The sequence below is a fragment of the Somniosus microcephalus genome, chromosome 32 (assembly GCF_052327205.1).
Source record: "Somniosus microcephalus isolate GS21.2 chromosome 32, FLI_Smic_1.0, whole genome shotgun sequence".
In the NCBI taxonomy this organism is placed as follows: Eukaryota; Metazoa; Chordata; class Chondrichthyes; order Squaliformes; family Somniosidae; genus Somniosus; species Somniosus microcephalus.
The window spans coordinates 36,869,170-36,889,921 of record NC_141018.1 but is presented as its reverse complement, the minus strand read 5'-3'; the positions used below and the strand labels follow the sequence as shown (position 1 = coordinate 36,889,921).

The 20,752-nt window shown below is 42.6% G+C and overlaps 1 protein-coding gene across 3 annotated transcripts in view; it reads right to left on the bottom strand.

Moving 5' to 3' along the window:
* The window catches only part of myo9aa (myosin IXAa), a 285,301-nt gene that overhangs the window by 114,327 nt on the left and 150,222 nt on the right, over positions 1 to 20,752 (bottom strand). For all 3 annotated transcript variants that reach the window (XM_085972436.1, XM_085972435.1, XM_085972437.1), the window contains 5 exons: positions 17,556 to 17,656; positions 15,509 to 15,635; positions 14,756 to 14,845; positions 7,363 to 7,479; positions 4,731 to 4,865 (listed from right to left, as the gene is read on the bottom strand). In XM_085972436.1, the coding sequence (XP_085828562.1) occupies positions 4,731 to 4,865; positions 7,363 to 7,479; positions 14,756 to 14,845; positions 15,509 to 15,635; positions 17,556 to 17,656 (570 nt within the window). The remainder of the gene's footprint in view (positions 1 to 4,730; positions 4,866 to 7,362; positions 7,480 to 14,755; positions 14,846 to 15,508; positions 15,636 to 17,555; positions 17,657 to 20,752) is intronic.

Genomic DNA, 20,752 nt, shown 5'->3' with positions numbered 1-20,752 from the left:
GTTGTACGGTTCCACCATTTTCTGTTCCCATGCAGTTAAGTTTGCGGTGAAAGGAGATACCTTTTTTGATACAGGTGCTCTTCCACTTCCCACCCATGGCGGTAGCCACTTGACTCTCACATAAGTCTGTTTGTCTACTTGTGAAAAAAATGGTATTTCACAGATACCATTTTGTAGACCATGTTGTTCATGTTAGTTGGGACCTGCAGGAACTGGGAAATGCACGGCGCTACCCTCTTACAAGCACCAGATATCACACTCTTACCCGCCCAGAGTGAACTTGAACGAGTATGGCAGCTGAATGCTGTTACAGGAAACTTTGGTTTATCCGGAGGTTGTATGTCCGGAATACTTGATCCAACAGCAAAAATCAGGAGCCGTTTTCTATGCTTTTTTTAGTTCTCGTTCTTTTTTTTTTCCCAGTCAGCCACTGCAAGGTCTGTAGCTATAGCAACAGCTTCAGCTAGAGACGCTTGCAGCTGCAGCCGACTCTTTAGAAGCTGTTGCTAAGCAACAGTGTTTGTTGTCAGATACGGAGATGAAAACCTCCATATGCTTCAACATTAACTTTGTATGTCCGGCAGTTTTGATAGATCGGCAACACGCCGGTCCCGTCAGTGCCGGATATCACAAAGTTTCCTGTACATCCAAAATTTCAGGCACTGTGATCAAGTCCATAGAGTGCTTGCTCAAATCATAATCGACACAGAGCGCACTAAACAGCTAGTATACAAATAATTGAAATGCACCAAAACAAATGTACTTTAAAGTATTAATTTTGTCCCTTTCTCCAATGCTGGCCCTGCACCAAAGGGCAGGTAGGAGATGATCTGCTCACGGGTCTCACCCAATGTTGTTCTATAACTAGTTGTTGGGAGGTGCACAGATCAACCTTCCCTCAAGCTTGCCTCCCACTGAGAAGGAATCTTTCCTCCACCCTATGCCTCTCTGGACTGGGCAGTCAAGATCAGTCCCTAACCCCCACAAATCATGGTTATAAACCTGCACCCTTCATGCCCGGCAGCACGTTAACCAGAGGACACAGATTTAAGTAATTGGCAAAAGAACCTGAAGAAACATGAGGAGAAAAAAATTTACACAGCAAGTTGTTATGATCTGGAATGCACGGCCTGAAAGGGTACTGGAAGCAGATTCAATAATAACTTTCAAAAGGGGGAATTGGATATATACTTGAAGTGGGAAAATTTGCAGGGCTATGGGGAAACAGCAGGGATGTTGGATTAACTGGAGAGCTCTTTCAAAGAGCTAGCACAGGCACGATGGGCCGAATGGCCTCCTTCAGTGCAATATCATTCTATGATCTCTGCCGTAGACTTCTGCCATCTGCTCAGCATTCACACAACAGCCCAAGTGAGACTGAGAGCCCACTCTATCGAAAGCTGTAGTTCTCAGCTTTCTTAGCTTTCATGTGGCAGAGTGCAAGGGACTCCAGCTGTGTCACTGTAGCATGAAGCATTTCAATATTTATACATTGGCACAGTCATTACCTGCCTTTTCTTCTCTCCTCTGCTCCTGAAGGCACTATAGGGTACTATTCCATGGGTAATCTCTAGTACCTCACTAATTACCCATTCTTGCTGTATATACCTGTAAATTGACTGTCAGCAACCAATTCATGCAGCAGGACACCAAAGTGATCCCAATTCTACCCTCTCACAACATCGACACACAGCAGGAATCAGTGGATAGAAATCTGGAATGGGAATCCTGGCTGCTTTTCCTCCTCCCTAGCCCAGGGGCAGTGATATCAATGGTAGCACCCATACTCATGCCCCCACTGAGATTATCTAATTCAACACAGACCAGAGATCATTACTTGAACTTTCCAGTGTGTCGCACTCAGTACAAAATCAGATGCTGCATTTTCCTACTGAGCCACTGAGGAGGCTATCTACTATTTTTTTTAATAAGCCAGTGCACAAAGCATTGCGAGGAAACAAAAGTTAAGAAGCACTCGGAGACATTTTCAATTCACCGAAGCTCTCTTGCAGGAGTGCTTAAAAATTAGCTGCAGTTCAAGAGTTTTAACTTTGCGAGCTGTAGGCACGTCTCTGTTTGATAATCTAATTAAAGGAGTGGATGACTGGACCTCATGCAGCGTCGCCCGATGAATGAATTCTTTCAGATTGGCTAGCAAGACTCAGCTGCAGTGCAGGACCGGCTGACTAGAACAGACAGAAGGGTTTATGTAAATTTTGAATTTAAAAAAAAAGCAGCTAATGGAAAAACAAAACAAAGAAAGCAAAATGACAGCTTCTTCTCTGCATGAAACAGCTCTCTGTGGCACTACCTTCGAGTGTCCAACAATGAAATCACTTACTTGATATGTGAACGCAGAGAGAAAAAATTATTGAAGGAAAGCAATTTTGTTTAAACGTTTTGGAACAGGGCCACCAGGTATCGAGTGCGAATGTCCTAGCACTGAATAGCGATTAAAATAACCTTGTACCAGTATCAAGTTGTCATGTTTCTTCTTAAGGTGGCTGTCTGCACTCAACAGCTTACAACTTACACATCACAACAAAGTCACAGTGAAGCGACAGAGGACACAACACGGGCTGGCTATCTTTTGCCCATCACAAACTGAACCAGGATGGGCTTTTTTTTTATATATAAAAGCAGTACAAAATTGAGAATTAGATTTAATCACACATTTATGAAGTAAGAAATATGTTTTATCGTGAAAAAAGGGGTCTGCATATGTACGAAACAGGAAATGCGGTGAAACACGCATGTGCACAGCATTATTTTAGAACGCAGTAATCGCAAAACTGTACTTTTGCTGCTCCTACGTTTGATCATCAAAATTATTGAGTGGTCACCTGGCAACCAGACTGTCCAGTTCCAAACAAAATGGGTGCTCATGCTACACCAGACAACCAGAAGCCCAGATGTAATCTCGAGGATTTAAAAGGAGCGTGTGTACTTTACTTTAAATGCTAAAAGTAATTTGTAACTGAATCTCAACAATACAAACAGCACCAGAATTTTGCCAAGGTCACTGTGTGAAATTTGAACAATCAAGCAACAAGCAAATTTCCAGTTGTAAGATGGTGACGGGTACAAAACTGTTGTCAGAACGTATTTGCTGCAAGCAGGAAATGCGATTGAAAAAAGAAAAAAAAACAGCAGACAGGAAGTTTCACTGGAGTAAGAAAATAGGCTGAACGCTGCGCATGAAGTTTTAAGTTTCAGAAACAAGTTGTTGCTTTGCCAAAAATTTGAATTTAGACACTAGCCTCAAGGCAAGCTCCCTCCCTCTAATATGACAAACAGGACCCTTGGCAATTGCACAAAAAAAGTGTAATTTTCTGCTCATCCAGGTGAGGAATGTTAAATCTGAGGAATTCAGCCATACGACGTCAGTGTCAAGCTCTTCCAGGTCAAGTACAGCACAGGCTAGATACAGAGTAAAGCTCCTTCTATATTCTCACATCAAGATACATTCTGAATTTGTCAGAAGCGAGAGGAGAGATATTTTTATAAATAAAAGGAAAGTAATAGAGAAGTTAGTTAGGCTAAAGGAGGGTCGAGTTGCAGGGCCTGACGGGATACATACAAGCATCTTGGGGGAAATGGGGGAAGAAATAGGAGAGGCCCCAGCAATGATATTTCAGGATTCTATTTGAGAGTGGATGTGTGCCGGAGGGCTGGACAATGACCAGTGTAGTATCCCATTTTCAAAAAGATAGAACTAACCCAGATAATTACAGATAAGTTAGCTTAACAACTGTGGTAGGGACATTTTGGGAATCATTAATTAAAGATGAAATTACTAAATATCTAGATGAAGAAAAAATAATTAGAAGCAGCCAACACAGATTTCAAAAAGGAAAATTGTGCTCGACAAACCTGGCAGAGTTCTTTGAGGAGGTGACCGATATGGTGGATGGGGAAAATGCAGTGCATGTGGTGTACGTGGACTTTGACAAGGTACCACACGGGAGACAATTACAGAAGATTAAGAGGTATGGAATTGGGGAGGGTAAAAAATTGGAATATTGGAAGGCAGGAAAGAGGCAGTTAAGGGCAGTTTCTCAGAGTGATTGCAACTGGGTAGCGGTGTCCTACAAGTTACTGTTCTTGGACTGCTTCTATTCACAGTACACATCAAAGATTTGTGTATGCGGCTAGAGGGAGTGGTGTCCAAATTTGCAGATGTTACTAAAATAGGAGGCATAATAAATAAGTCTGAGAAGCAAAGGAAGCTGGTAGATGGTGGAATGGGAAAAAAAGTGGCAGATGGAATTCAATGTCAGGAAACGTGAGGTGGTACATTTTGGTAAAAAATAAGTAATAATTATACAGTACCTTGAACAGGCACGATTAGGTGATATGGAAGAGTAGAGGGATTTTGGGGTACAAATTCACAAGACATTAAAAGCAGCACCTCAAGTGGATAAGGCTATTAAAAAATAGCGAATGGAATACGGGGTTTTATGGCAAGAGGTACAGAATGAAGAAGCCGAACTTTGGGGGAAAGAAGGGCAAGGGAGAAAGAATCGTCGGGGTAATTTCTTGAAAGATATTTGACGAATGTGGGTCTACTTCCTCACCAATTCTTCACACAACAGAGAATTATGCCACACAAATGCAGAAAATAGGGGTAAGCTACTGTTAATTTGAGGCAAAGCCCTACTGTAGGTCAATGCAATAGAAAGAATTTCTCCTTTGGAAGATAATGTCTGGAATCGAGAACTCTTCTTTACCTGTTCTATGTTGAAGATGTGCTGATTGAAGTAGTGCTGAAGCCGCTCATTAGCAAAGTTGATACAGAACTGTTCAAAGCTGTTATTCTCATAGTCCTCAAAGCCAAAGATATCGAGTACCCCGATGGAGAGAATCTACAAAAAGAAAAAGCTGCATTTATTACCTTAAATACGCTGGTCTATTAAAAGCAGGGCTGTGCCTTCCTGATGGTCCAGTGGATAAAGAGACCACACAGAGTACAGGAAACTTTTTTTTATCCGGCACCGACGGGACCGACGTGGTGCCGGTTCATCAAAAATTCCGGATCACCGAGCGCTATAGTAAAAGATACGGAGCTCAGAGCTCCGTATAAAGCAACAAACCCTGTTGCTTTGCAACAGGTTCAGAACAATGGCCACAAGTTACAAGCGTCTCTGTAGCTTAGCAACAGCTGCAGCCACACCCTTGCACAGCAACAGATGGAGGAAGGCAAGTAATATGAAGTATGAACCTACTCCTGAATTTTGCCGGTTAACCAAGATTTCTGGTTATTTAGGTGCCGGTAAATCTAAAGTTTCCTGTAACGTGAATCCATTCAACGAGGAACACCCAGGTCTCATCTCTGGTTTGAGCTATTAGCTCATTTCAGTCAAATCATGAGAGACTGTAATTAGCACACTTGGGCTAGGGAGGAGGGGGAAAAAATCAGCTAGAGTTACCATTCCTGGTTGCAATCCAGTGAGCCCTCTCCCCCTCAGAAAGAGACATCAGGTGAGAACAGGATTGGGTTCATTCATGAAATGGCAGATCAAATTTAATGCAAAAAAAGTGTGAAGTAATACATTTTGGTAGAAAGAACAAGGAGAGGACATATAAACTAAATGGTACAACCCTGAAGTGGGTGCACGAATAGAAAGACCTTGGGGTATGTGTGCACAAATCGTTGAAGGTGGCAGGGCAGGTTGAGAAATCCATTAAAAAGGCTAACGGGATCCTGGGCTTCATGAATAAAGGTATAGAGTACAAAAGTGTGGAAATTATAAATGAACCTGTATAAAATACTGGTGCGGCCCCAACTGGAGTACTGTGGCCAATTCTGGGCACCACACTTTAGGAAGGAGGTGAAGGCCTTAGAGAGGGGGCAGAAAAGATTTATGAGAACGATTCCAGGAATGAGGGACTTCAGTTACATTGACAGACTGGAGAAGCTGGGGTTCTCCTTGGAGCAGAGAAGGTTGAGAGGAGATTTGAGAGAGGTGTTCAAAATCATGAGGGGTCAGGACAGAGTAAATAGAGAGAAACTGTTCCCATTGGCAGAAGGGTCGAGAACCAGAGGACACAGATTCAAGGTGATTGGCAGAAGAACCAAAGGTGACATAAGAAAAAACTTTTTTACGCAGCGAGTGGTTAAGATATGGAATGCACTGCCTGAAAGGGCGGTGGAGGCAGATTCAATCACAGCTTTCAAAAGGGAGTTGGATAAGTATCTGAAGGAAAGAAATTTGCAGGGATACAGGGAAAGGGCGGGGGAGTGGGACTAGCTGAGGTGCTCTTGCAGAGAGCCGGGCACGGGCTTGACAGGCCGAATGGCCGCCTTCTGTGCTGTAACCGTTCTATGATGACCTGCATGGTTGAATTGCTTGTTACAATCACGGTCTGGGGTCACACATGAAGAATGACTTACCAACATGCTGCTGGGAACCATTACATTGAATGTGCAGCACAGAACAAGGCCATTCGGAACTGGTCCATGCCAGTGTTTATACTCCACACGAGCTTCCTCCCACCCCTCTTAGTCTAATCCTATCAGCATATCCTTAAATTCCTTTCTCCCTCGAGTTTATCGAGCTTCCCCTTAAACGCATCTATGCAATTCGCCTCAACCACTCCATGTGGTAACGAGTTTCACGTTCTCACCATTCTCTGGGTAAAGATGTTCCACTTGAATTCCCTGTTGGATTTATTTGTGACTATATATGGACCGTAGTTTTGGTCTCCCCAAGAGGAAACAATTTCTCTACGTCTCCCCTGTCAAACCCTTTCATAATCTTATGCAACTTTCCATACAAGCACAAAACAGCACCTTCAGGAGAAAGCTGGAGAGTACTTTAAAAAAAAAAGCAAACTTGAGATAAACTGCCCATCTGAGCACCATTTCAAACTCTACAAAGGATAATCGGGAACACTGGCGATACCCAAATGAGATAATCCAACAATTTCCTGATGGTCACTGTTCAAGAATGCCGTTGTTCAGCATAGTATCCTACTGTTGCATGCTGTTGATACAACTATGCAATAGGATAAAGGCTCTGTGTCAGCATTCCTTGCATGGTGAGCTCCTGACTTCAAGACTGCAACAAACAGTCGTAGCCAAGTGAAGGCTAACCACTTGGTTACAAGGTAGACAGGAAAAATTGCACGCCACCCTGAGCCACTCACACACGCACTTGCTGCTGTTACAATGTAGTTCTGGTGATGCCCAAGAGTCCAGGCCCACCTCCTCACAGAGAATGTGTATAGTGAGGGAAGGAATATGGGAAAAAAGTTAAAATATGTTGTGGGCCTCACCATTTACATACATGACTTTTCGTGATGATCTGGTCAAACTGCCAGTTGAGGGCTGGCCCATCAAATTCACGTTATCTGACTCACCTTCTTGTGCTCCTCCAGGTCCCGATTGTTGAGAAGTGCATGGTTGATTCGGAATACTATCCAGTCAAACAGGGCACTGTACAGTGACTTAGCCATAGAGTCACGAACAGTTATCGCCTGTAACACAAACAAATTAACAATTACTGACCAGGCCACATTCAGAGTATAAGCTGAAATCAATATGGTAGCACTTTGCAGATACTGTGAATGGTTCCTTTATCAGTTTATTTTAAAATTATCACATTTACCGATCATAGGAGAGCTTACAGTATGGCAGATAAAAAGCTCCTGTAGCCAGAATGCTTGTACAACATCTTGTATACGGCCCCTCACAACTTTGGCTGCAAGAGTGGTTTATTAATTGTCAATCTGATAGCTTTGTAGTAATTAGAACATAGAAAAATAGGGGCAGGACTAGGCCATTCAGCCCTTCGAGCCTGCTCCACCATTCAATATGATCATGGCTGATCCTCTATCTCAATACCATATTCCCGCTCTCTCCCCATACCCCTTGATGCCTTTTGTGTCGAGAAATCTATCTCCTTCTTAAATATATTCAGTGACTTGGCCTCCACAGCCTTCTGTGGTAGAGAATTCCACAGGTTCACCACTCTCTGAGTGAAGACATTTCTCCTCATCTCAGTCCTAAATGTCCTACCCTGTATCCTGAGACTGTGACCCCTTGTTCTAGACCCGCCAGCCAGGGGGAAACATCCTCCCTGCATCCAGTCTGTCTAGCCCTGTCAGAATTTTATATGTTTCAATCAGATCCCCTCTCATTCTTCTAAACTCTAGTGAATACAGGCCTAGTCGACCCAATCTCTCCTCATACGACAGTCCTGCCATCCCAGGAATCAGTCTGGTGAACCTTCACTGCACTCCCTCTATGGCAAGTATATCCTTTCTTCGGTAAGGAGACCAAAACTGCACACAGTACTCCAGGTGTGGTCTCACCAAGGCCCTGTATAACTGTAGTAAGACATCCTTGCTCCTGTACTCAAATCCTCTTGAAATGAAGGCCAACATATCATTTGCCTTCCTAACCGCTTGCTGCACCTGCATGTTTGCTTTCAGTGACTGGTGTACAAGACACCCAGGTCCCTTTGTACATCAACATTTCCCAATCTATCACTATTTAAATAATACTCTGCCTTTCTGTTTTTCCTACCAAAGTGGATAACTTCACATTTATCCACATTATACAGGTAGACTACCCTTTATCCGAACTCCCGAAAACCGAAACCCTCTAAAAACCGAAGGTTTTTTCGTTCAGCGTAAGTCCAGCGTAAGTCGTGCGCACGACCCCCCGTCGCCCCCCCCCGCGGACCCCCGCCGGCCCCGACCCCCGCGGACACCCGCCGACCCCCCCCCCCCCGCCCCGACCCCCGCCGACTTATGCTGAGCGTCAGCGTAAGTCGTGCGCACGACCCCCCGCCGACCCCAACCGTAAGTCGGCGGGGGTCGGGGTCAGCCGGGGGGGTCGGCGCCGGCGGGGGTCCGCGAGGGGTCGGGGCCGGCGGGGTTCGGGGTCGGCGCTCCGCGGGGGGTCGTGCGCACGACCCCCCGCCGACCCCCCCCCGCCGACCCACCTTCCGAAATCCGAAATTCTCCGAAAACCGAAACATGGCTGGTCCCGAGGTTTTCGGATAAAGGATAGTCTACCTGTACTGCATCTGCCATGTATTTGCCTACTCACTCAACTTGTCTAAATCGCCCTGAAGCCTCTTTGCATCCTCCTCACAACTCACAATCCCACCTAGTTTTGTGTCGTCAGCAAACTTGGAAACATTACATTTGGTTCCCTCATCCAAATCATTGATACATATTGTGAATAGCTGCGGCCCAAGCACTAGTCCCTGCGGTACCCCACTAGTCACCACCTGCCACCCCGAAAAAGACGCATTTATTCCTACTCTGTTTCCTGTCTTAACCAATTTTCAATCCATGCCAGTACATTACCCCCAATCCCATGTGCTTTAATTTTGCACACTAACCTCTTATGTGGGACTTTATCAAAGGCCTTCTGAAAATCCAAATACACCACATCCACTGGTTCTCCCTCATCTATTCTACCAGTAGTTACATCCTCAAAAAACTCCAGTGGGTTTGTCAAACAAGATTTCCCCTTCATAAATCCATGTTGACTTTGTCTAATCCTGTTGATATTTTCTAAGTGTCCTGTTATCACATCCTTTATAATAGACTCTCGCATTTTCCCAACTACTGATGTAGTTCCGTTTTCTCTCTCCCTCCTTTTTTAAACAGTGGGGTTACATATGCCACCCTCCAATCTGCAGGAACTGTTCCATAATCTATTGAATTTTGGAAGATGACAACCAATGCATCCACTATTTCCATGGCTATCTCTTTTAGTACTCTGGGATGCAGATTATCAGGCCCTGGGGATTTATCGGCTTTCAGTCCCATTAATTTCTCCAGCACTATTTTTTTACTAATATTAATTTCCTTTAATTCCTCCTTCTCACTAGACCCTTGGTTCCCTAGCATTTCTGGGAACTTATTTGTGTCCACTTCCGTGAAGACAGAATCAAAGTATTTGTTTAATTGCTTTGCCATTTCCTTGTTCCCCGTTATAAATTCTCCCATTTCTGACTGTAAGGGACCTACATTTGTCTTCACTAATCTTTTTCTTTTTACATACTTGTAATGCTTTTACAGTCCGCTTTTATGTTCCTTGCAAGTTTACTCTCATACTCTATTTTTCCCCTCTTAATCAATCTCTTAGTCCTTTTTTGCTGAACTCTAAACTGCTCCCAATCCTAGGGCTTGCTACTTTTTCTGGCAACTTTATATGACTCCTATTCTTTTTTTTTAAAAAGTATATAATTCTCTGATGGTTTTGTGAGCCTATCTGGTGACCAGTTTAACCAAGCATCAGCCTTGGCTTAGCAGTCGGACTCTTATCCAAGTCAGAAAGTTGTGGGTTCAAGCCCCACTCCAGGATAATCCTATAATCTCGGCCGACAGTTCAATGCAGCAGAGAGAGATCGCTATTTTGCCGGAGATGGCAACTTTGAGATAACACATTAAGCTGAGGCCTGGTCTACTGCTGGTTCTGGTAGATGTAAAAGGTCCGTAGCGCTAGTCAAAGAGGAGCAGGGTCTGCCCTGGCCAACATTACTTCCTCAGACAACACAATCAAAAGCAAATTAACTAGTCATTCATCTCATTTGCTATTTGTCACAACTTACTGTGCCATTGGCTGTCACTTTTGCCTATGTAACGCCCCATTCTGCTGTGTACACAGTGATCATTTGAGCTGCAAAGGGCTAAAAGCAGGCAAGTTCTGATATAAGGGTTGTTACAATGGCCCGTATTTTCCAATCCCTACGCGTGTATACACACCCATAGGGACCTCACAAATGCCGGTTTCAGGCATGCAATTTTAACTAATTTTAAAAGCGTGATTTAAAAAAAATGTATTTAATGTTTTGATGTGTTTTTGGAGTGATCTCCATTCATACTTTTGACAGGTCTCGCTGTCAAAAGTATGAAGGGAGATTCCCTTCTCCCATTGGCTCCCCATGGCCCACGCGAACTGCATGCGCCCCTGGGATACGTGGGTCCTGCGCATTTCGTCATGGAGATGCCCAGGATCAGAAATGGCCGGACCTCTGGAGCCCTCAGGTAAGGGTGTAGATTTTTTCCAGATCGGAAGCCTCCGCACGCAGGAAGCCTCCGATTGGAAAATACGAGCCAATATTAATTTGTTTGAGTGATATATACACGAAGGTTTTTTTTTCTTTTTCCCTTTAGCGCTGCAGGTTTGCAGGCCAATACAAATTAATTAGAGCTGAAAATAGTTACATTTATCAGGGCACCCATGGTCCAGCCTTAGCAAGCCATGTCATTTATTCCCAATGAGATAAAAAGAAAAACTGGGAATGTTAAGAATGCTTAAGTAAAGCAGCAAATGCTGGAAATGCACAGTAGGCCTGTTAGCACCTGAAAAGTGAAAAGACAAGGTAATGTTACGGTGCAAACACTTCATCGGGTTTTTTACAAAGTGTCCGCAACCGAAATATTAGCCTGTCTATTCTCTTTCATATACTAGTGTGTATTTCTCACATTTTCTGCTTTTTCTCCCCCCATTTAATTTTAGGAATGTTTCCACTATTTTCCGACTGACTTTTACAGATGAGCAGTCAGAAGAAAGATAGAGCAGCCTGGCTTTGTTTATGAAGCCCAAATGACTGCACACCGTCAAGTCTCTCACACCTCATACAGGAGCCAGAAATACGTGATAGCAGGGTCTGCATAATGCAATCCAGCCATACAAATTCCTTCGCTGCTGCTGCTGCACTGACGGGCAGGAACGCTGCCATCTTACTCCAGCTGTTCGCCATCTGACAGGCTTAGTGCATCCCAGCTTGGAACCGACTAATATTTCCAGTTAAATATTTCACGTGAACCAGGGGGAAAATACAGCTATTTATTCAAAACTTTTGTTTCCAACATTTGCACCTTTTTCATGAATTCTATGGCTTTTTAAAAAATTAATGATGCCTTAACTGTTTCAAAACTGACTCATGCAATCTGCTGGAAACTGGCCTTCGGAAGACACAGTGGTGAGATTTCAATGATCACCGAACAGCAGAGAACTGAGAAAGGGAAAGCATATGCAAAGCCCAGCAGTAATTCAGATCACACAGTTAAGATGGAGCAAAGCTATCAGGGGTTTGGAAATGAGCACTTTAAAGTTGAAGTGCTGGGGACAGGGAGCCAGTGAGATTTGGCAAGGACAAAGTCACGGGGGCTTCATATTGTACAAGAGAGGACTCGGGTTGGAGAATAATTTATTCACTGAATTTGTAAGAATGCAAGAGGCGGCACAGTCAAAAAGAGAGTTCAAGAAATGTATGCGCAAGTTGATAAAGGTGCAAATTTCTTTTTGGGGTGGGGGGGGCGGAATTGCTAAATTCCTGGCCATGGATTATGACATATAAAACAAACCCATAAATATCACAAACTCATACTATTTAAACAAATTTAAGAGTGAACAGCACAAACACACCACCCTCACTCCTATAATATAATGCAGGAGGAAGTCTCTAGCAGAAGTTCTGCATGAATTATCAATTTAATGTCACTATGAAGCTAGTTTCTCAAAGATGAAGCTTTTGAAGTTAATAAACCTTGATTTTCCTATAGCCCTGCTCACATTTCAGAAATCATACTGCATTATAGTAACTCCAATGCCCAGAGGTTGCAGTACCACAATGTAAGCTGACATGACAGCTCCCTGCCTCCAAGTCCTTATAACACTGCCATTCCCAAGACAAACATCTGCTTAATGACACATGAATCTACTTGAGTCCTGAGCTACGAAGATCAACGGGTTTTCCGTTATTTCCATTCAGAAGCTCTGATTTCTCCGTTCTGCGCAGTACTTAAAATTCAATTTAATATGCCCTTGCGCAGAAGGATCTAGAAATAAATTCATGTAAACTAATATCCCACAGTATAGCCTTTCATGTTTAGCAATTTTATTAATTTACAACATTCTTCCTGTCAAATAGAAAAGTATTAGCCACAGTGGATGAAGCAGTGCTTCGATTTACAGGAATTTTTAATGAACTTAGATGAGGAGAAGTGTCTTCGTTCAGAGGGTTCTGAACCTTGGGAATTCTCTGCTCCAGAGGGCCATGGATGCTCGGTCGTTGAATCTATGCAAGGCCGAGATAGATAGATTTTTGGACTCTCATGAGAATCAAGATATGGGGATAGGGTGGAAGTGGAGTTCAGGTCGATGATCAGCAATGGTCTTATTGAATGGCAGAGGAGGCTCAAGGGGCCGTTTGGCCGACTCCTGCTCCTATTTCTTAGGTTATGAGACCAAAATCATTTGTAGGGGTAGCTCAACTTTTCGTAAAATATAGATTATGGGCGACCTAGATAATGGTGTATTGAACACTTTTCTTTTAAAAAGCGAGCCTAGCTCAAATCCAGAGATCACCTGATGGTTGTGAAGAGCTTGAAATAAAATCAACATGGAGTGTCTCAACCCACTTTCTAATTGACATTATAAGTGCCCTCAAGAGTAATCCCAGTTAGCCGAATACACTTGCACAGAGGTCAGGAAGCGTATTCTTCTATTTGGTGCTTGAAGTAAGGGGTTCAACTTGTACATCAGCAAGGACTGATGCATGGCTGGGACTCATTGTGTTCGGTTGAGTACTGTAATGACCAGCTTAACTATTCCACCACAGCATCACAAATTCCAGTCAGCAAACACAGTGCTCAGCTTATACAAGGTGCCAAAGACAGAGTTAGCCCCAGTGGAAAAAATCAAAAGTGAAAATATAAATTCCCCATTTTATGCCCATCTCTCTGTCCATTGCAATGTTAGTCTGCCACTCCATTCGCCATTAGAAAGTAGGGGAATCATCTTACAAGTGCATCACCTTGTATGTAAGGATGCATCATCATTCAGTAATTTTATTGAGGTCAGCAGGATATAGAATGAGAAATTGAGCCCCTTCCACTTTGCTGTCACTGGAGCCCTGTTGAGGTTCCGGTTTTGTCACACGCTGAGCTCAGAGTTGGATTTGCACCATACCAGAGAAATAGAAAACGTCCCATAAATATATATGGTGAAAACATTTACATTTTGCATTTTTTTTATCTCTTCTCCTGAACATGCTGGCTCATGCCTGGGTGAAGTTCCATGGGCACCGGGCACCGATCCAATACCTCACCCATAATGGCCATGTAGTAGTTCAGACAGTGAATGTGTGATAGGATGCTACATCTTGGGATGCATCACAGCCAAGCCCGATTCTGTCCTCGTATATGCACAATTTCCAGCAGGGGTAACTGGATAGCAATCAGGAGCGGTATTCCTGGCCGATTATTTCCCTCCTGAGCCTGGGAGCATTCAATGGAATTGAGTGTCCCAACTGCCGCCCACTGAGGTCAACTGCAGCACAACCAAAACAGGATGCTTGCAGCTTTAGGTCAACACTACAAGTGTGGAATAAAGAACACACAAGTTATATGAAACCCTATGAGAACAGAAATATAATAGAAATGCAAGAAACGTATTGATTTCAGTAAGCAAATTCTCACTTTCCTTTCAAAGAGAAAGCAACGACGAATTTGGAAAATAAGAGCTAGCAAACTCAACAGTTGCCTCAGTGGGAACTTCATCTATCTTTGGCTAAGGAACCTCAAGCCATAAGCTTTCTTAGAGAAAATATTAATAAATAGAGTAAATTTCCTTTGACTCGTGAGTACGTACTCTGAAATTTAGGGGTTCATAGTTATATTGCAGGTAAGCAGGAGAAATATAGAATTCTGTGTCTACATGATTCTCCCCTTCACAGAATAGACAGCATGCTTTGTGCAGTCGACGCACTGCATGTTATATTACCTCAGATAGTTTATAAGGCAGGATAAGTCTCTCTCCGACTGTCACAGTCTTCCTGGTGGTCAGTGCTTCAAACAGCGTCTCTTCTTTAACCTAATTAAAGAAAGAACAGAGCATATCAAAGTGAGTGGTATTACAGGGACTTTACTATTTAGTGATAATAGTACTTAGGCATTATTATAGCTTTGAGTCCTCCTTGGTAACTCCTCCACTTAATCTTCTGTAGTTTGATCATGGATCAAGGCATATTTGACATATTCAGTTTTCTTTCCTCTGACTTGTAACAGAGTTAAACCCTGTCTATTACTAATTAACCAAAAACAATGTAATTAAAATCACTCCTCCCATATTAACCCTTACAGCAGTAGTCATGGCACAGAGTGATATTCTTCCTGGGACAAGAGATAAACAGACATGTAGCACAGAATAGCACCATATGCAGAGTGTGTCTCACTCTTTTTCAATCACCACATGCAATGAGGAATTGGACATTTTACAGGGGGACAAAACTGATCAGAAACCAAACAAGGGGTAGGTCAGGAGGAAGCTCTGCATAGGGTGGCTGAGGTTTCAAAGAATGCTAAAGAAGAAGCTGCTCCTACAAATGATTATGGGTTTGTCCTAACCAGGAATTAGGATATCAACAGGACTGAACTACCTGCAGGTTCTGCGCAGAGGAAGAATTATAATTGTTTATTGGGGAATGAATCTGGTAATGTTACAGCTTTGAGTTAATAAGGTGAGTTGCTGCATTACCTCCAGAAGCTCCGAGACAATGGGCAACACCTCTAGGTTGCAGATGTCAATGGAATCATCGCGATAGGTCTTCTTTTTGTATTTTATATTCCCAAGGTGTAAAATTGCAGACAGAAGAGAAAATATCCTGTAAATAGAACAGATTTAAATTAAAATCATTTTTATTGCATCCAAGGCTCTCTTCCATTGTCGAACTTTGAGATTCTTTCCTGTAGAGGGTGTTTATATAATTGTGTGTGAATAAAGTATCTCCAGTGCCTGAACAAATTTTTGAAAGCATAAAATTCATAGATGAAGAAAATCCCATTCTTTATAATGGTGACTGCACAATTTGTACCCAAGGATGTGTTTTAGGTGAAAATCATTAATCAAAGCAAAAGAACAGAAGCCTTTTCATGAACAGTAAACTTTCATATTCACAGTTTCAAAAAAGGCACAACAAGGCAGCATTTCTAATTACTATGCACCCTTAATCCTTCAATTTCTTGATGCCACTCAATGAATAACAGGTGCAGCACTATTAACCTTCTCAATCATATCTGAGAGTTAGGATGAGCTTCAACGGGATGAATAGCATTTCCTCAAAGTAACTTTTTCTCATGTTCGCATACCAACAAAAATTCTGCTTGCATGCCAATTAGTGGTGCCAATTTGCACAGTTAAAAACAGACAGTATTTAGGTCAGAACCCAATCTGAACAAGTTGCACATAAATTATCAATTCCAAAGTCCACTTTGGGAGTTTACCAATGTCATGTGCAAGATCTGACGCTGGAGACTGAAGGACTCCATTGTTTGCCCCAAGACGGGAATGGACAGACAGCTGTGGGATTCTTTAGCGCCTGGCACCAAATATTGCAGTCTACTTCACAAGACATCACCATGTGCTTTCATTATATTCTCACCAAGTCTGCATCAAATGGTAGAAAATTCACCAAAATAATTTGCACTCATACTGCATAAACAAAACATGCTTTATTTTGTATAACCCATCACTGCCTGGCCAGTATCCTCAATGTACTATCAAAACAGATTTTATAATGTTAAACCACTGACAACAACAGTAGTTTTTCTGCAACATGTTTAAATCACAAAATGATTTCCCTTTGCCTGTATTTATAGGAACAAGCTCCAATACCATCAGAGTATAGCGGTAGCGTGTTCTTTTTTTCTGATTCTTTGCAACTTATCCCCTTCCAGACAGGCACAACAGGCTAGACCAATGTTGTCGCCACAACTAGCATTTGTTGTGCCCCACCAGGTGCAGCTTAAGCAAATGGATCCAATGTTCATATTTTGTTTTGTTTCCACATCACTCCATCTGACAAGGCTCGTGTCTACTGCAGCGAGTGTTCAAATGTTGTTTTTCTCCCCACCCCCTTCTAAAGACAGGAGGGAAACTTCACAAATTCACCGCCTGGACGGCAACCCATTGTACAACACGCCTGATTTTTATTCCAATGATTTCTACAGAGCAAAAATCGGGCAGGTTCTACAACGGGTGGGCGATCTGCTCCGCCAGGTTACCACCCAGACAGTGAAGTTGAAAGATACCCCCAGTGATTCTCGCCGGCAGCCCTCCTGTACTTCACCAATGTCACGCTACATCATGTGTGAGCATAGACTGAGAATGTCAGCAGGTTACTGGAAAGGCATCATAGTTGAGCCAAATCCTGTTCTCGGCTAACATCCACATTTGGGTACCTCTCACAACAGGAGTCACTGAATAGTGATCAGGATCAAGAATCATTACTGATCTTTCCCCCCTCCCTAACCCTGGGGCACTAAAGCCAATGTAGCATCCTAATTGAGGCAAACTGTCTGCATCCCAGCTGAGATCCCCTAATTCAGCACAAACCAAGGATAGATCCTAGGACTTTGATTAATCATGAAAAGGAAACAGCTTTTACAAAGTAAGTTCTCTAGTCAAAACCACAACCTCACATGGGATCAGATTATTACATATGATATGAAAACTGGTAATAACTTTCTCTCCATACTACACACCCATACAGCATATTTCTGGCACGCCAGGCATCTCAACTCACCGTTTCCTGGTCTTAGGCAGGAATCCAACCATCTCCATTGCTAGTTGTAAGCGCTCAAAGTCATGTTTCAGATCCTCCCCTTCCACAGTGAAACTGTCCTGCTAAATTTAAAAAGAGAAAACAATTTGAAGTTAGGAAACATTACGCAAACAAATTCTATAATCGATTGTCACCCGTCCTCCCCAAAGGCATTGGCTCTTTCCTGGAGTAATGTTGCACAGATACTCATACTTCACTGCTGCATCAGCCAAGTACAGAGCAAGAACTGTACCTGGGTTCTTCCTGGTCGATATCGCTCACCTGCTCATTTTTGACAGACAGAGGTATCTATCTGCACGGTGTAGTGAGCAAAAGGCTGAGTTTGTAACTAGGGCTGCCACTTTCTTCCAACAATACGGGATAAAATGCAACAGACTAAAGAATCAGATCATGGCTCGTTCTGAAGTTTGCTTAGCTGCTGATGAAAAGTAATTCAAAACGTCATTAATCATAAGTCACAGAAGTAAACCAAACCCAAGTCTAAACTTTCCCTCATGCCTACCAGCAAGCAAATTCTATCCTGGGAGCATAGCAAAGGCACAAATTTTAGAATATGAAATCTCAAACTATATGCACAAACAACACTTAATACAAAGTTTGGTGCAGAATTTGAAATCGAGGGAGACTTTTGGGAGTTCTGTCTTGCACCTGCATTGTACCTATACTAGGAGCGCCCATTATAAAGGAGCCCACCCCCTCTGAATTTACATGCATCCTGAAATTTGCTGCCAGAGGCAGTTCAAAATAAAAACTCAGTCTCTATTGATTCTGCAATGAGGGACTGACAGTACATTACACAAGAAAATGGAGCTACTGAAGGTCACAAGATGCACTTGAGCATTGGTCTCCCAGTGATCTAATTTACAACATAAACCGGCTTTACAGACCAGATTCAGTGACACAGCTGCAGGATACCGAAGTCGTACCTTTTCAACATCTATCAAATAATGTTGCTTTGCGGCAGTGATTATTGTCTCCTGTTTCAGTATCTAACTATTAGGCTGATCAAGCAGCTGTTGGAAATTATATTATGGGCAAATGCAGCTCTGAGGTCAGAGATTCCAGCCAAGCAAATGAAGAAATCTCCTCCTTCTGACAGTCCCACACTGCAGCCTAGCATGAGGAAATAAGTAAGAGCAATCTTAAGTGGGGAAAAGCCTTGTATCTGTGTGATGCTTCACATCTGTAGACGTGCTTCCTAATTATGGCAGAAGTTGAAACAACTTTCAAAGAATGCCAAAATTATGGTGCTCTTTCCCTAGCAGGCTTCCACCTGAAAGATCACAGCCAGAGAAAAATTGGCAGATGGAGCCTCGGTTTAACATCTCATCTAAAATAGGCATCTCCAACAGTGCAGCAATCCCTCAGTACTGTCCTGAAGATTTGGTCTACAGACTCAATCCAGAGTGAGGACATGTTAAGAAAAGCCAAGGGTTGCAAAACTCATAGCATATGCCAAGCAAATAGTTAAAGAAGCAACTATCCTGTAGTTCAGGGATAGGAGCCAGGGTAACACAAGAATGGATGCCTTGACTGAGTTGGGATTACTTTGCGGTAAAGGCAAAAATTAGTAGAAGGGAGTGGTTTTGCTAAAATGTTGTTACTTATTTTCAATTACTATCAAGGTTGAGAAATATCTGCCACAATAGTCACCAGTGAAAAAAATCAGTTTCAGATTCAAAGTGCTTATGTGTAAGTCTTGTTTTAGCTTGAAGTGGCTGTCGATTCTTTGCAGTTATGTGTGGGTTGCCCTCATAATATATTATTATCCTGTGTACTGGTGGTTGAACATATTCCCTTTAATGTGGTGCCAAGGAGGAACTCTTAAGGTAAGAGTGGGTAATTCTGGGGAAACCACAAAGAACAAACCCACAACAATGTAAATCTAGTGAATACCAAAAGGCATACTGATTTGTATCCGTTGCTCTTTTGATAACGGGGTAGTCTAAAACCGAGCTTTCAGTTCACTAATGAAAAATGGCTGCTTGATGTCAGTCAGCTGGGAGCGTTCATGCCTTTGGGTCAGCTTAGGTGTTCAAGCTCCACACCACGACTTGAGTGCCTCATGTAGGGTGAAACTCTATTGCAATACTGAGCTCATGCTGCACGGTCATCGGTGCTATACTTCAGAGGAGTTTAATGAAAGATGAAATAGGAAGATGATAGGGTTGGTATTGTGGAAGGATGAGACCAAATATGTCGTCTTAATTTTACGTGATCTTATGGTATCTCATTTAAATTGAGTATTGCCAGACACACATGAATGATTAAGTCTCAAATATGTTCGGATAGTTAGATCTATGAATTGTCTCACTACGATACAACACAAAAACTTGTGTGATGTTTCATTTATATAACATTGTCATTTTGGTTTTGTTTTGTGAAAAAAATGGGTTCAAGAAATGGGGGCCTGCCTTATATTTACATGCATGGGGGAATGTAACAGCTAGGTGCTCTGATCACTAGATTTGCAGCAATGAACACAGTCCACAAAGAGGATTTGTGACAGTATTCTCACATCTTTAGTTCTGAAAAGACTGACAGTAGCTGTATTACAGTGGGTCACAAAGCAGACCTTGCAATGGCTGAAAATAATATCACACTATTCCTGAGGTCACACTCATTGTACAAGGTGAGTTGAAGAAAATGCTTGGATTTATGCAGCACTTTATCATGGGTCTCAGAAACCTCTCAAACGACTTCACAGGCAATTAATTACTTTGATGTGCAGTAGCTTTCGTTATGTAGGCAAATGCTTAAGCCATTCTGCACACATCAAGATCCCACAAGCAGCAATGAGATGAATGACCAGTTAAAAGGTTTTAGCAATGTTGGCCAGGAGATAGAACTGCCTACTCTTCTACAAACAGTGCCATGTGATCTTCAACATTCACAGACAACACCTGGATTCAACACATCAGCTGACAATGCAGCTCCCACTTAGTACTGCACTAGAAGATCAGCCAAGATCGTGTGCCCAAGGCCTGGGGCTTAAACAAATCTTCTGATTCTAAGAGAATGGTCTTAACAAGTGACCCAAGCTGACAATCTACTTTCCTACACACCCATATTTGAACAGAATTGCCTACTTTTGATCTGTCTCACTCTCTTTAAAGCTCTTCATAAGTGCCCACATTTGGCAACTTATAACTAGTCAA